General features: G+C 49.7%; 1 protein-coding gene across 1 annotated transcript in view; it reads left to right on the top strand.

The window, feature by feature from the left end:
* Nucleotides 1–17,053, top strand: part of ACAP1 (ArfGAP with coiled-coil, ankyrin repeat and PH domains 1) — a 157,585-nt gene that overhangs the window by 131,667 nt on the left and 8,865 nt on the right. Inside the window, exon 17 of the mRNA XM_075261477.1 lies at nt 5,762–6,084. Within this exon, the coding sequence (XP_075117578.1) occupies nt 5,762–6,084 (323 nt within the window). The remainder of the gene's footprint in view (nt 1–5,761; nt 6,085–17,053) is intronic.

Here is a 17,053-nt window from a genome sequence, read left to right as displayed (position 1 = left end):
GCTCACATAGTGCCTCACACTTTATAATGCTCACATAGTGCCTCACACGGTATAATACTCGCTTAGTGCCTCACACGTTATAATGCTCACATAGTGCCTCACACGGTATAATGCTCGCTTAGTGCCTCACACGTTATAATGCTCACATAGTGCCTCACACGGTATAATACTCGCTTAGTGCCTCACACGTTATAATGCTCGCTTAGTGCCTCACACGTTATAATGCTCACATAGTGCCTCACACGGTATAATACTCGCTTAGTGCCTCACACGTTATAATGCTCACATAGTGCCTCACACGTTATAATGCTCACATAGTGCCTCACACAGTCCAATGCTCGCTTAGTGCCTCACATGGTATAATGCTCGTCTAGTGCCTCACACGTTATAATGCTCACATAGTGCCTCACACGGTATAATACTCGCTTAGTGCCTCACACGTTATAATGCTGACATAGTGCCTCACACGGCATAATGTTCGCTTAGTGCCTCACACGTTATAATGCTCACATAGTGCCTCACACGGTATAATACTCGCTTAGTGCCTCACACAGTCCAATGCTCGTCTAGTGCCTCACACGTTATAATGCTCACATAGTGCCTCACACGGTATAATACTCGCTTAGTGCCTCACACGTTATAATGCTCACATAGTGCCTCACATGGTATAATGCTGACATAGTGCCTCACACGGTATAATACTCGCTTAGTGCCTCACACGGTATAATGCTGACATAGTGCCTCACACGGTATAATACTCGCTTAGTGCCTCACACGTTATAATGCTCACATAGTGCCTCACATGGTATAATGCTCGCTTAGTGCCTCACACGTTATAATGCTCACATAGTGCCTCACACGGTATAACACTCGCTTAGTGCCTCACACGTTATAATGCTCACATAGTGCCTCACACGTTATAATGCTCACATAGTGCCTCACACAGTCCAACGCTCGCTTAGTGCCTCACATGGTATAATGCTCGCTTAGTGCCTCATACGTTATAATGCTCACATAGTGCCTCACACGGTATAATACTCGCTTAGTGCCTCACACGTTATAAAGCTGACATAGTGCCTCACACGGTATAATACTCGCTTAGTGCCTCACACGTTATAATGCTCGCTTAGTGCCTCACACGTTATAATGCTCACATAGTGCCTCACACGGTATAATACTCGCTTAGTGCCTCACACGTTATAATGCTGACATAGTGCCTCACACGGTATAATGCTCGTCTAGTGCCTCACACGTTATAATGCTCACACAGTGCCTCACACGGTATAATGCTCGCTTAGTGCCTCACACGTTATAATGCTCACATAGTGCCTCACACGGTATAATACTCGCTTAGTGCCTCACACGTTATAATGCTGACATAGTGCCTCACACGGTATAATGCTCGCTTAGTGCCTCACACGTTATAATGCTCACATAGTGCCTCACACGGTATAATACTCGCTTAGTGCCTCACACGTTATAATGCTCACATAGTGCCTCACACGTTATAATGCTCACATAGTGCCTCACACAGTCCAATGCTCGCTTAGTGCCTCACATGGTATAATGCTCGCTTAGTGCCTCACACGTTATAATGCTCACATAGTGCCTCACACAGTCCAATGCTCGCTTAGTGCCTCACATGGTATAATGCTCACATAGTGCCTCACACGTTATAATGCTCACATAGTGCCTCACACAGTCCAATGCTCGCTTAGTGCCTCACATGGTATAATGCTCGCTTAGTGCCTCACACGTTATAATGCTGACATAGTGCCTCACACGGTATAATGCTCGCTTAGTGCCTCACACGGTATAATGCTCACATAGTGCCTCACACGTTATAATGCTCACATAGTGCCTCACACAGTCCAATGCTCGCTTAGTGCCTCACATGGTATAATGCTCGCTTAGTGCCTCACACGTTATAATGCTGACATAGTGCCTCACACGGTATAATGCTCGCTTAGTGCCTCACACGGTATAATGCTCACATAGTGCCTCACACGGTATAATACTCGCTTAGTGCCTCACACGTTATAATGCTGACATAGTGCCTCACACGGTATAATGCTCGCTTAGTGCCTCACACGTTATAATGCTCACATAGTGCCTCACACGGTATAATACTCGCTTAGTGCCTCACACGTTATAATGCTCACATAGTGCCTCACACGTTATAATGCTCACATAGTGCCTCACACGTTATAATGCTCACATAGTGCCTCACACGGTATAATGCTCGCTTAGTGCCTCACACGGTATAATGCTCACATAGTGCCTCACACGGTATAATACTCGCTTAGTGCCTCACACGTGATAATGCTGACATAGTGCCTCACATGGTATAATGCTCGCTTAGTGCCTCACACGTGATAATGCTCACATAGTGCCTCACACGGTATAATACTCGCTTAGTGCCTCACACGTTATAATACTCGCTTAGTGCCTCACACGTTATAATGCTCACATAGTGCCTCACACGGTATAATACTCGCTTAGTGCCTCACACGTTATAATACTCGCTTAGTGCCTCACACGTTATAATACTCGCTTAGTGCCTCACACGTTATAATACTCGCTTAGTGCCTCACACGGTATAATACTCGCTTAGTGCCTCACACGGTATAATACTCGCTTAGTGCCTCACACGTTATAATACTCGCTTAGTGCCTCACACGTTATAATACTCGCTTAGTGCCTCACACGGTATAATACTCGCTTAGTGCCTCACACGGTATAATACTCGCTTAGTGCCTCACACGTTATAATACTCGCTTAGTGCCTCATACGTTATAATGCTCACATAGTGCCTCACATGGTATAATGCTCACATAGTGCCTCACACGTTATAATACTCGCTTAGTGCCTCATACGTTATAATGCTCACATAGTGCCTCACATGGTATAATGCTCGCTTAGTGCCTCACACGTTATAATGCTGACATAGTGCCTCACACGGTATAATGCTCGCTTAGTGCCTCACACGGTATAATACTCGCTTAGTGCCTCACACGTTATAATGCTGACATAGTGCCTCACACGGTATAATACTCGCTTAGTGCCTCATACAGTGTAATGCTCAATTAGTACCTCACACGGTATAATGCCCCCTATGTACCCCCCTTGTGCTACCAGCGATGAACTAATTGTTTTGTAAGAAGTGGATTAGTTAGAATAAGATTTTTGGGATTCACCGTTGGTAAATGACTATTATACCTTGGGGTATCTTTAGACCTTTGAGTAAGATTAGCGGCCGCCCTTAGGAGGTAAAATAATAAACACTGATATTCCCCTACACTCACCTCTTCTGGGCTCCATTGCTGTGTCTGGTGCATGTTCCCTGGTGTCTTTGGGCCTCTTTTGTAATTTCATGAGCGGTCATATGATGATTAAACACCTGCTCCCCTACAGTCACACTGTTCTCCTCCTCTGCTCCCCTACAGTCACACTATGCTCCACTCCTGCTTCCCTACAGTCACACTGTTCTCCTCCTCTGCTCCCCTACAGTCACACTATGCTCCACTCCTGCTTCCCTACAGTCACACTGTTCTCCTCCTCTGCTCCCCTACAGTCACACTATGCTCCACTCCTGCTTCCCTACAGTCACACTGTTCTCCTCCTCTGCTCCCCTACAGTCACACTGTTCTCCTCCTCTGCTCCCCTACAGTCACACTATGCTCCACTCCTGCTCCCCTACAGTCACACTGTTCTCCTTCTCTGCTCCCCTACCGTCACACTATGCTTCTCCCCTGATCCCCTACAGTCACCCTATGCTCCCCGCCTGCTCCCCTACAGTCACACTATGCTCCCCGCCTGCTCCCCTACAGTCACACTATGCTCCACTCCTGCTCCCCTACAGTCACACTGTTCTCCTTCTCTGCTCCCCTACCGTCACACTATGCTTCTCCCCTGATCCCCTACAGTCACCCTATGCTCCCCGCCTGCTCCCCTACAGTCACACTATGCTCCACTCCTGCTCCCCTACAGTCACACTGTTCTCCTCCTCTGCTCCCCTACAGTCACACTATGCTCCACTCCTGCTCCCCTACAGTCACACTGTTCTCCTTCTCTGCTCCCCTACCGTCACACTATGCTTCTCCCCTGATCCCCTACAGTCACCCTATGCTCCCCGCCTGCTCCCCTACAGTCACACTATGCTCCACTCCTGCTCCCCTACAGTCACACTATGCTCCACTCCTGCTCCCCTACAGTCACACTGTTCTCCTTCTCTGCTCCCCTACCGTCACACTATGCTTCTCCCCTGATCCCCTACAGTCACCCTATGCTCCCCGCCTGCTCCCCTACAGTCACACTATGCTCCACTCCTGCTCCCCTACAGTCACACTGTTCTCCTCCTCTGCTCCCCTACAGTCACACTATGCTCCACTCCTGCTCCCCTACAGTCACACTGTTCTCCTTCTCTGCTCCCCTACCGTCACACTATGCTTCTCCCCTGATCCCCTACAGTCACCCTATGCTCCCCGCCTGCTCCCCTACAGTCACACTATGCTCCACTCCTGCTCCCCTACAGTCACACTGTTCTCCTCCTCTGCTCCCCTACAGTCACACTATGCTCCCCGCCTGCTCCCCTACAGTCACACTATGCTCCACTCCTGCTCCCCTACAGTCACACTATGCTCCACTCCTTCTCCCCACAGTCACACTATGCACCCCGCCTGCTCCCCTACAGTCACACTATGTTTCTCCCCTGCTCCCCTAACGTCACACTATGCTTCTCCCTTGCTCCCCTACAGTCACACTATGCTCCACTCCTGCTCCGCTACAGTCACACTGCTCCTCCCCTGCTCCCCTACAGTCACACTATGCTCCTCCCCTACAGTCACACTATTCTCCTCCCCTACACACTATGCTCCACCCCCGTTTCTGTATAGTCGCACTATGCTCCTCCCCTGCAGTAACACTATGCTCCTCCCCGATAATCACACTATGCTCCACCCCTGCTTCTGTACAGTCCCACTATGCTCCCTTGCTTACCAACAATCACTTGATGCTCCACCCCCTGCATCCATACAGTCACATGATGCTCCACATCCTTCTTCCCTACAGTCACATGATGCTCCATTCCCTGCTTTCCTGCAGTCATGGTGTGCTCCTCCCCCATGTATTCATGACCATATAACCAGTTTTTTACCCTGATGATGCGTTCACACGATGTAATGTGCAACGTAATCTGGCATGTATATAGAACTCCGAAGGTCCCGTTAATGTTGCATTCACGCGGCGTTTTTTACTATGAGTGCATACGCGGCCTTTTTTGTTCGCTTACACGCTCCGTTAAAAACGCAGAGCATGTACGCGAGCAAAAAACACCGCATATGCGCTCATAGTAAAAAAACGTTACATGAATGCAACGTTAACGTGACCCTCGGAGTTCTACACCTGTAAAAAGAAGCTCAAATTGAGCCCACCATTGCTCCGTGTGAAGGCAGCCTTAAGGGTGCGTTCACACGGAGGAAAGTGGAGCGCAATCTGGCACGTATACAGATGACGCGCTCAAAATGCTTCCATTTATTTCAATGTGAGTTAGGAGCGTATACGCCGCGTTATTTTGCGCCCGTGATTTTGCGGCCGCAAAATCACGGGCGGAAAATAACGCGGCGTATATGATTCTAACTCCCATTGAAATCAATGGGAGCTTTTACAGCGCGCAAACGCTGACACGCCGTATACGTGCCAGATCACGCTGCACGTTACATCGTGTGAACGCACCCTAATATTGGATTCTCACTTCCTTTAGCAGTGAGAAGGAAATCTGGATCCGAGCAAAGTATGTGGAGAAGAAATTCATCACCAAGCTTCCTCAGACAGTGCTCCGTAGCTCCACTTCTTGTGACAGATTGCCTGCCCGACCCCTCAGCACCCCAGAAACTAGAACCACGGAGAACAAGTCAACCCATGGGCTCAAGAAGTGGCCCATCAACAGCCCTGGAGGACAGAGGGACAACAGTGCCAAAAAGGAGCAGACGGAGACTGAGCCTGAAGGAAAAAAGGTCTTAACCAGACTGAAGCCTAAACCCCAAATAAGACCTAAACCGGGTACAGCACCTCCTCCACCTGCAGGTATGTCAGGAGGCTGCAGCCAAATAGAAGCATGCTGTAGTCCTGTTCTGGAGTAGTCTGACATTGTCATTGCCCCATAAATGATTGTAGCAGATGAATCTGGATGCAGTCAGTCTATGACACTGGAGTAAGGAGTAATCTAGAAGTCCATAGTCTTTACGACCTACGACCAACCAGCCATGCAGGGCTGCTCTCTGCTCTTAGTGTGAACCGGCTAGTTGGGTGCTGACAGTTAACCTTCCATCAGGGTCACCACTCCAACATCTTCATGTGTAGCTGCAAACTACAGGCTATGTGTCACAGGGGTATCATTCGTGACATAGAATAATGAAGAACACATTAAGAGGGTCATTAGGGGTCAGTAGTAATCCACCTGCAGTACCCATGGCAAAAGGTCATACCTCATCCAGCTCTTCAGACATGTCAGTTACTACTACTGTTAGGACTTCTGATTGAGAAGGTGGCGCTGACAGAAGGAGGAGTGCACAAGCTTTGATTCAATGAAATCCCTCCATCAGTACGGTGTGATCTGGACTAGGGGGGACCTCCATACAGCGCAGCATGTAATACAGACCAGTAGTCTATAACTTATATCCCCACTGTGGAGAAAACTCCTAGAGGTGCATGTACTGTAGGTTGAGAACCACTAGTCTAGGCCCACTGGATATCCTCTTATCACACAGGCTATCCTCCCATCACACAGGCTATCCTCACTACACACAGGCTATCCTCTCTGCACGCAGGCTATCCTCCCATCACACAGGCTATCCTCTCTGCACACAGGCTATCCTCCCATCACACAGGCTATCCTCTCTGCACACAGGCTATCCTCCCCTCACACAGGCTATCCTCACTGCACACAGGCTATCCTCCCCTCACACAGGCTATCCTCCCCTCACACAGGCTATCCTCCCCTCACACAGGCTATCCTCCCATCACACAGGCTATCCTCACTACACACAGGCTATCCTCTCTGCACACAGGCTATCCTCTCTGCACACAGGCTATCCTCTCTGCACACAGGCTATCCTCTCTGCACACAGGCTATCCTCACTGCACACAGGCTATCCTCCCATCACACAGGCTATCCTCTCATCACACAGGCTATTCTCTCTGCACACAGGCTATCCTCTCTGCACACAGGCTATCCTCCCATCACACAGGCTATCCTCTCATCACACAGGCTATCCTCCCATCACACAGGCTATCCTCACTACACACAGGCTATCCTCTCTGCACACAGGCTATCCTCTCTGCACACAGGCTATCCTCTCTGCACACAGGCTATCCTCTCTGCACACAGGCTATCCTCACTGCACACAGGCTATCCTCCCATCACACAGGCTATCCTCCCATCACACAGGCTATCCTCTCTACACACAGGCTATCCTCGCTGCACGCAGGCTATCCTCACTGCACACAGGCTATCCTCTCTGCACGCAGGCTATCCTCTCTGCACGCAGGCTATCCTCCCATCACACAGGCTATCCTCCCATCACACAGGCTATCCTCCCATCACACAGGCTATCCTCTCTGCACACAGGCTATCCTCACTGCACACAGGCTATCCTCACTGCACACAGGCTATCCTCACTGCACACAGGCTATCCTCTCTGCACACAGGCTATCCTCTCTGCACACAGGCTATCCTCACTGCACACAGGCTATCCTCTCTGCACACAGGCTATCCTCTCTGCACACAGGCTATCCTCTCTGCACACAGGCTATCCTCTCTGCACACAGACTATCCTCTCTGCACACAGACTATCCTCTCTGCACACAGACTATCCTCTCTGCACACAGACTATCCTCTCTGCACACAGGCTATCCTCTCTGCCCACAGGCCATCCTCTCATCACACAGGCCATCCTCTCATCACACAGGCCATCCTCTCATCACACAGGCCATCCTCTCATCACACAGGCTATCCTCTCATCACACATGCTATCTTCTCATCACACAGGCTATCCTCTCATCACACATGCTATCTTCTCATCACACAGGCTATCTTCTCATCACACAGGCTATCCTCTCATCACACAGGCTATCCTCTCATCACACAGGCTATCCTCTCATCACACAGGCTATTCTCTCATCACACAGGCTTTCCTCTCATCACACAGGCTATCCTCTCTGCCCACAGGCTATCCTCTCTGCCCACAGGCTATCCTCTCTGCCCACAGGCTATCCTCTCATCACACATGCTATCTTCTCATCACACAGGCTATCCTCTCATCACACATGCTATCTTCTCATCACACAGGCTATCTTCTCATCACACAGGCTATCCTCTCATCACACAGGCTATCCTCTCATCACACAGGCTATCCTCTCATCACACAGGCTATCCTCTCATCACACAGGCTATTCTCTCATCACACAGGCTTTCCTCTCATCACACAGGCTATCCTCTCTGCCCACAGGCTATCCTCTCTGCCCACAGGCTATCCTCTCTGCCCACAGGCTATCCTCTCATCACACAGGCTATCCTCTCATCACACAGGCTATCCTCTCATCACACAGGCTATCCTCACTACACACAGGCTATCCTCCCATCACACAGGCTATTCTCTCAGCACACAGTCTATCCTCTCTGCCCACAGGCTATCCTCTCTGCCCACAGGCTATCCTCTCTGCCCACAGGCTATCTTCTCATCACACAGGCTATCCTCTCATCACACATGCTATATTCTCATCACACAGGCTATCCTCTCATCACACAGGCTATCCTCTCTGCCCACAGGCTATCCTCTCTGCCCACAGGCTATCCTCTCATCCCACAGGCTATTTTCTCATCACACAGGCTATCCTCTCATCACACAGTCTATCCTCTCTGCCCACAGGCTATCCTCTCTGCCCACAGGCTATCCTCTCATCCCACAGGCTATTCTCTCAGCACACAGTCTATCCTCTCTGCCCACAGGCTATCCTCTCTGCCCACAGGCTATCCTCTCTGCCCACATGCTATCTTCTCATCACACAGGCTATCCTCTCATCACACATGCTATCTTCTCATCACACAGGCTATCCTCTCTGCCCACAGGCTATCCTCTCTGCCCACAGGCTATCCTCTCATCCCACAGGCTATTCTCTCAGCACACAGTCTATCCTCTCTGCCCACAGGCTATCCTCTCTGCCCACAGGCTATCCTCTCTGCCCACAGGCTATCCTCTCTGCCCACAGGCTATCCTCTCTGCCCACAGGCTATCCTCTCATCACACATGCTATCTTCTCATCACACAGGCTATCCTCTCATCACACATGCTATTCTCTCATCACACAGTCTATCCTCTCATCACACAGTCTATCCTCTCATCACACAGGCTATCCTCTCATCACACAGGCTATCCTCTCATCACACAGGCTATCTTCTCATCACATAGGCTATCCACTCATCACACATGCTATCTTCTCATCACACATGCTATCCTCTCATCACACAGGCTATCCTCTCTGCCCACAGGCTATCCTCTCTGCCCACAGGCTATCCTCTCTGCCCACAGGCTATCCTCTCATCCCACAGGCTATCCTCTCATCCCACATGCTATCTTCTCATCACACAGGCTATCCTCTCATCACACAGGCTATCCTCTAATCACACATGCTATTCTCTCATCACACAGGCTATCCTCTCTGCCCACAGGCTATCCTCTCTGCCCACAGGCTATCCTCTCATCCCACAGGCTATCCTCTCATCACACAGGCTATCTTCTCATCACACAGGCTATCCTCTCATCACACAGGCTATCCTCTAATCACACATGCTATTCTCTCATCACACAGGCTATCCTCTCTGCCCACAGGCTATCCTCTCTGCCCACAGGCTATCCTCTCTGCCCACAGGCTATCCTCTCTGCCCACAGGCTATCCTCTCAGCACACAGGCTATCCTCTCTGCCCACAGGCTATCCTCTCTGCCCACAGGCTATCCTCTCTGCCCACAGGCTATCCTCTCATCACACAGTCTATCCTCTCATCACACAGGCTATCCTCTCATCACACAGGCTATCCTCTCTGCCCACAGGCTATCCTCTCATACCACAGGCTATCCTCTCTGCCCACAGGCTATCCTCTCTGCCCACAGGCTATCCTCTCTGCCCACAGGCTATCCTCTCATCCCACAGGCTATTCTCTCAGCACACAGTCTATCCTCTCTGCCCACAGGCTATCCTCTCTGCCCACAGGCTATCCTCTCTGCCCACAGGCTATCCTCTCTGCCCACAGGCTATCCTCTCTGCCCACAGGCTATCCTCTCATCACACATGCTATCTTCTCATCACACAGGCTATCCTCTCATCACACATGCTATTCTCTCATCACACAGTCTATCCTCTCATCACACAGTCTATCCTCTCATCACACAGGCTATCCTCTCATCACACAGGCTATCCTCTCATCACACAGGCTATCTTCTCATCACATAGGCTATCCTCTCATCACACATGCTATCTTCTCATCACACAGGCTATCCTCTCATCACACAGGCTATCCTCTCTGCCCACAGGCTATCCTCTCTGCCCACAGGCTATCCTCTCTGCCCACAGGCTATCCTCTCATCCCACAGGCTATCCTCTCATCCCACATGCTATCTTCTCATCACACAGGCTATCCTCTCTGCCCACAGGCTATCCTCTCATCCCACAGGCTATTCTCTCAGCACACAGTCTATCCTCTCTGCCCACAGGCTATCCTCTCTGCCCACAGGCTATCCTCTCATCCCACAGGCTATCCTCTCATCACACAGGCTATCTTCTCATCACACAGGCTATCCTCTCATCACACAGGCTATCCTCTAATCACACATGCTATTCTCTCATCACACAGGCTATCCTCTCTGCCCACAGGCTATCCTCTCTGCCCACAGGCTATCCTCTCTGCCCACAGGCTATCCTCTCAGCACACAGGCTATCCTCTCTGCCCACAGGCTATCCTCTCTGCCCACAGGCTATCCTCTCTGCCCACAGGCTATCCTCTCATCACACAGTCTAACCTCTCATCACACAGGCTATCCTCTCATCACACAGGCTATCCTCTCTGCCCACAGGCTATCCTCTCATACCACAGGCTATCCTCTCTGTACTTCCTGCCTATCTTGACATTAGACATAAACAGCAATAAGAAATTCAACAAAAATGTGGTGGCAGATACTTTAGTCAGAATTCTCAGCAAATGGCAAAGGGGGAACCTAACCCTATTATGGCCCTGCAGTAGTGAGGCTAGCCTAACAGAAATACAACTCCCTCCATTCACTTCTACGGAAGTTCCAAGAACTGTCGAGATCACTTTCACTTGGTATTTGGAACTCACGGAGAAGTGAATAGATTGAGTAGGGTCTGTTCACATGTCTGTTCTACACTGCTGTGGCCCCAGTCATTATTAGGCGCCAGAGGTGCGCGCGCGCATGTGTGAATATATATATATATATATATATATATATATATATATAATTTATTGAGGCATATCATATCCCTTTAACTTTATCCTGGCATCCAAATCCCCCAGGGTCATTTTAAAACATTGGTGGGCCCAGTGCAAACATATCACGAGTGGGTTCCCCCATCACCTCCACTTACACATAGCTCCCAACTTTCAGAGGACACAAAGATTGATCAATATGGCCATGTGCACAACGTGTCTAAGCAACTTTTTTGTGTTAAGCCGTACCCCTAACCACACACATGTCCCTTTTGACATCACCCATTCCTATCATACACTCATACCCCTTTGTGCCCTAACACAATAATGGTGCCCTTCAATTTCTAGTCTACAGTATAATTCTCCCGAAGTGGCCAGCACACATTATAACGCCCCTTTGTGGCCCCGATACAATATAATGCCAGTGGCCCATCACACAGTAAAATGTCCCCTCAGGGTCCCACCAATATAATGCATTTCAAAGGAGCTGCTTGCAATCTCTGACTCGGTCACTTGTCCCTGCCTCAGACACAAGTGGAGGCTTAAATGGAGGAGCATGGAGCTTCCTGAGAATGCAGAACGAAATCTGGACCCACTGCCTAGAGCAGCGGAGAAAAACTCAAATGCAGGACTCTCCTGCTGACTCCAGGACAGTTGAGAGGGGCCCCTGTTGCCATAGTTCACCCTATGGTTAAAGTGGTCCTGAAACCCATCTGTACATCCTTATAGGGTTCAGCTACGCCCACCACAATTATTCCCTCTGGAAGCCAAGAGTTAGCTGAGTCAGAACACACATCAGAGGGTCAGTAGTGATGCCCATGATAAAGTCAGTGAGGTTCCCTACCACAGGGTTTGTGGGTTACTTGATTTTGCCATGTCAAATCTCCATCACTGGAGTGCATAATGCAACCAGAGAAGGTAAACCCCTACTAGACACCCTCACACCACAACCGGGGAAAGTAGACCCCTCTGTCAGCCACATGCAAACCACATCCAGAGAAGGTAGGCCCCGTGCCAGACACCCTCAAACCACATCCGGAGAAGGTAGACCCCCTGCCAGACACCCTCAAACCACATCCGGAGAAGGTAGACCCCCTGCCAGACACCCTCAAACCACATCCGGAGAAGGTAGATGGTCCCAGGGGTAAACCTAGCCTCTCTGTTTCCTGAGGCCAACTATAGAAAGGCCTTCTCCCACATGAAAGAGACTCGGTTTAACTCAGTTAACTCACATTAATTCAGTTATCTTTGATTGCATCAAGCCACCCTAATTAGGACACGCCAACCCATTGGCAGATTAAAAATACCCATATATGGCCGCCATATAGTATAACACCTCCTGCCTGTATCCTTCAGGTTTCTCCATCTTTTCTCCTCCCTGTATCCTTCAGGTTTCTCCATCTTTTCTCCTCCCTGTATCCTCCAGGTCTCTCCATCTTTTCTCCTTCCTGTATCCTCCAGGTCTCTCCATCTTTTCTCCTCCTTGTATCCTCCAGGTCTCTCCATCTTTTCTCTTTCCTGTATCCTCCAGGTCTCTCCATCTTTTCTCCTCCCTGTATCCTCCAGGTCTCTCCATCTTTTCTCCTTCCTGTATCCTCCAGGTCTCTCCATCTTTTCTCCTTCCTGTGTCCTCCAGGTCTCTCCATCTTTTCTCCTCCCTGTATCCTCCAGGTTTCTCCATCTTTTCTCCTTCCTGTATCCTCCAAGTCTCTCCATCTTTTCTCCTCCCTGTGTCCTCCAGGTCTCTCCATCTTTTCTCCTCCCTGTATCCTCCAGGTTTCTCCATCTTTTCTCCTCCCTGTATCCTCCAGGTCTCTCCATCTTTTCTCCTTCCTGTATCCTCCAGGTCTCTCCATCTTTTCTCCTTCCTGTATCCTCCAGGTCTCTCCATCTTTTCTCCTCCTTGTATCCTCCAGGTTTCTCCATCTTTTCTCCTTCCTGTAACCTCCAGGTCTCTCCATCTTTTCTCCTTCCTGTATCCTCCAGGTCTCTCCATCTTTTCTCCTCCTTGTATCCTCCAGGTCTCTCCATCTTTTCTCCTCCTTGTATCCTCCAGGTCTCTCCATCTTTTCTCCTCCTTGTATCCTCCAGGTCTCTCCATCTTTTCTCCTCCTTGTATCCTCCAGGTCTCTCCATCTTTTCTCCTCCCTGTATCCTCCAGGTCTCTCCATCTTTTCTCCTCCCTGTATCCTCCAGGTCTCTCCATCTTTTCTCCTCCGTCTATCCTCCAGGTCTCTCCATCTTTTCTTCTTCCTGTATCCTCCAGGTTTCTCCATCTTTTCTCCTCCTTGTATCCTCCAGGTTTCTTCATCTTTTCTCCTCCCTGTAACCTCCAGGTCTCTCCATCTTTTCTCCTTCCTGTATCCTCCAGGTCTCTCCATCTTTTCTCCTCCTTGTAACCTCCAGATCTCTCCATCTTTTCTCCTCCCTGTATCCTCCGGGTCTCTCCATCTTTTCTCCTCCTTGTAACCTCCAGGTCTCTCCATCTTTTCTCCTTCCTCTATCCTCCAGGTCTCTCCATCTTTTCTCCTCCCTGTATCCTCCGGGTCTCTCCATCTTTTCTCCTCCTAGTAACCTCCAGGTCTCTCCATCTTTTTTCCTTCCTGTATCCTCCAGGTCTCGCCATCTTTTCTCCTTCCTGTAACCTCCAGATCTCTCCATCTTTTCTCCTCCCTGTATCCTCCAGGTCTCGCCATCTTTTCTCCTTCCTGTATCCTCCAGATCTCTCCATCTTTTCTCTTTCCTGTATCCTCCAGGTCTCTCCATCTTTTCTCTTTCCTGTATCCTCCAGGTTTCTCCATCTTTTCTCCTCCCTGTATCCTCCAGGTTTCTCCATCTTTTCTCCTCCCTGTATCCTCCAGGTTTCTCCATCTTTTCTCCTCCCTGTATCCTCCAGGTCTCTCCATCTTTTCTTCTCCCTGTATCCTCCAGGTCTCTCCATCTTTTCTCCTCCTTGTATCCTCCAGGTCTCTCCATCTTTTCTCCTTCCTGTATCCTCCGGGTCTCTCCATCTTTTCTTCTTCCTGTATCCTCCAGGTCTCTCCATCTTTTCTCCTCCCTGTATCCTCCAGGTTTCTCCATCTTTTCTCCTCCCTGTATCCTCCAGGTTTCTCCATCTTTTCTCCTTCCTGTATCCTCCAGATCTCTCCATCTTTTCTCTTTCCTGTATCCTCCAGGTCTCTCCATCTTTTCTCCTCCCTGTATCCTCCAGGTTTCTCCATCTTTTCTCCTCCTTGTATCCTCCGGGTCTCGCCATCTTTTCTTCTCCCTGTATCCTCCAGGTTTCTCCATCTTTTCTCCTCCCTGTATCCTCCAGGTCTCTCCATCTTTTCTCCTTCCTGTATCCTCCAGGTCTCTCCATCTTTTCTCCTCCTTGTATCCTCCAGGTCTCTCCATCTTTTCTCTTTCCTGTATCCTCCAGGTCTCTCCATCTTTTCTCCTCCCTGTATCCTCCAGCTCTCTCCATCTTTTCTCCTTCCTGTATCCTCCAGGTCTCTCCATCTTTTCTCCTTCCTGTGTCCTCCAGGTCTCTCCATCTTTTCTCCTCCCTGTATCCTCCAGGTTTCTCCATCTTTTCTCCTTCCTGTATCCTCCAAGTCTCTCCATCTTTTCTCCCTGTGTCCTCCAGGTCTCTCCATCTTTTCTCCTCCCTGTATCCTCCAGGTTTCTCCATCTTTTCTCCTCCCTGTATCCTCCAGGTCTCTCCATCTTTTCTCCTTCCTGTATCCTCCAGGTCTCTCCATCTTTTCTCCTCCTTGTATCCTCCAGGTCTCTCCATCTTTTCTCCTTCCTGTATCCTCCAGGTCTCTCCATCTTTTCTCCTCCTTGTATCCTCCAGGTTTCTCCATCTTTTCTCCTTCCTGTAACCTCCAGGTCTCTCCATCTTTTCTCCTCCCTGTATCCTCCAGGTCTCTCCATCTTTTCTCCTCCTTGTATCCTCCAGGTCTCTCCATCTTTTCTCCTCCTTGTATCCTCCAGGTCTCTCCATCTTTTCTCCTCCCTGTATCCTCCAGGTCTCTCCATCTTTTCTCCTCCCTGTATCCTCCAGGTCTCTAAATCTTTTCTCCTTCCTGTATCCTCCAGGTCTCTCCATCTTTTCTCCTCCCTGTAACCTCCAGGTCTCTCCATCTTTTCTCCTCCCTGTATCCTCCAGGTCTCTCCATCTTTTCTCCTCCCTGTATCCTCCAGGTCTCTCCATCTTTTCTCCTCCCTGTATCCTCCAGGTCTCTCCATCTTTTCTCCTTCCTGTATCCTCCAGGTCTCTCCATCTGTTCTCCTCCTTGTATCCTCCAGGTCTCTCCATCTTTTCTCCTTCCTGTATCCTCCAGGTCTCTCCATCTTTTCTCCTCCCTGTATCCTCCAGGTTTCTCCATCTTTTCTCCTCCCTGTATCCTCCAGGTCTCTCCATCTTTTCTCCTTCCTGTATCCTCCAGGTCTCTCCATCTTTTCTCCTCCTTGTATCCTCCAGGTCTCTCCATCTTTTCTCTTTCCTGTATCCTCCAGGTCTCTCCATCTTTTCTCCTCCCTGTATCCTCCAGGTCTCTCCATCTTTTCTCCTCCCTGTATCCTCCAGGTCTCTCCATCTTTTCTCCTTCCTGTATCCTCCAGGTCTCTCCATCTTTTCTCCTTCCTGTGTCCTCCAGGTCTCTCCATCTTTTCTCCTCCCTGTATCCTCCAGGTTTCTCCATCTTTTCTCCTTCCTGTATCCTCCAAGTCTCTCCATCTTTTCTCCTCCCTGTGTCCTCCAGGTCTCTCCATCTCTTCTCCTCCCTGTATCCTCCAGGTTTCTCCATCTTTTCTCCTCCCTGTATCCTCCAGGTTTCTCCATCTTTTCTCCTCCCTGTATCCTCCAGGTCTCTCCATCTTTTCTCCTTCCTGTATCCTCCAGGTCTCTACATCTTTTCTCCTCCTTATATCCTCCAGGTCTCTCCATCTTTTCTCCTCCCTGTGTCCTCCAGGTCTCTCCATCTTTTCTCCTCCCTGTGTCCTCCAGGTCTCTCCATCTTTTCTCCTCCCTGTGTCCTCCAGGTCTCTCCATCTTTTCTCTTTCCTGTATCCTCCAGGTCTCTCCATCTTTTCTCCTCCCTGTGTCCTCCAGGTTTCTCCATCTTTTCTCCTTCCTGTATCCTCCAAGTCTCTCCATCTTTTCTCCTCCCTGTGTCCTCCAGGTCTCTCCATCTTTTCTCCTCCCTGTATCCTCCAGGTTTCTCCATCTTTTCTCCTCCCTGTATCCTCCAGGTCTCTCCATCTTTTCTCCTTCCTGTATCCTCCAGGTCTCTCCATCTTTTCTCCTCCTTGTATCCTCCAGGTCTCTCCATCTTTTCTCCTCCCTCTATCCTCCAGGTCTCTCCATCTTTTCTCCTCCCTGTGTCCTCCAGGTCTCTCCATCTTTTCTCCTCCCTGTGTCCTCCAGGTCTCTCCATCTTTTCTCCTCCCTGTATCCTCCAGGTCTCTCCATCTTTTCTCCTTCCTCTATCCTCCAGGTTTCTCCATCTTTTCTCCTTCCTGTATCCTCTAGGTCTCTCCATCTTTTCTCCTCCTTGTATCCTCCAGGT

This window comes from Leptodactylus fuscus, unplaced genomic scaffold (assembly GCF_031893055.1).
Source record: "Leptodactylus fuscus isolate aLepFus1 unplaced genomic scaffold, aLepFus1.hap2 HAP2_SCAFFOLD_144, whole genome shotgun sequence".
Taxonomy (NCBI): Eukaryota; Metazoa; Chordata; class Amphibia; order Anura; family Leptodactylidae; genus Leptodactylus; species Leptodactylus fuscus.
This window is presented reverse-complemented; position numbering and strand designations above follow the sequence as displayed.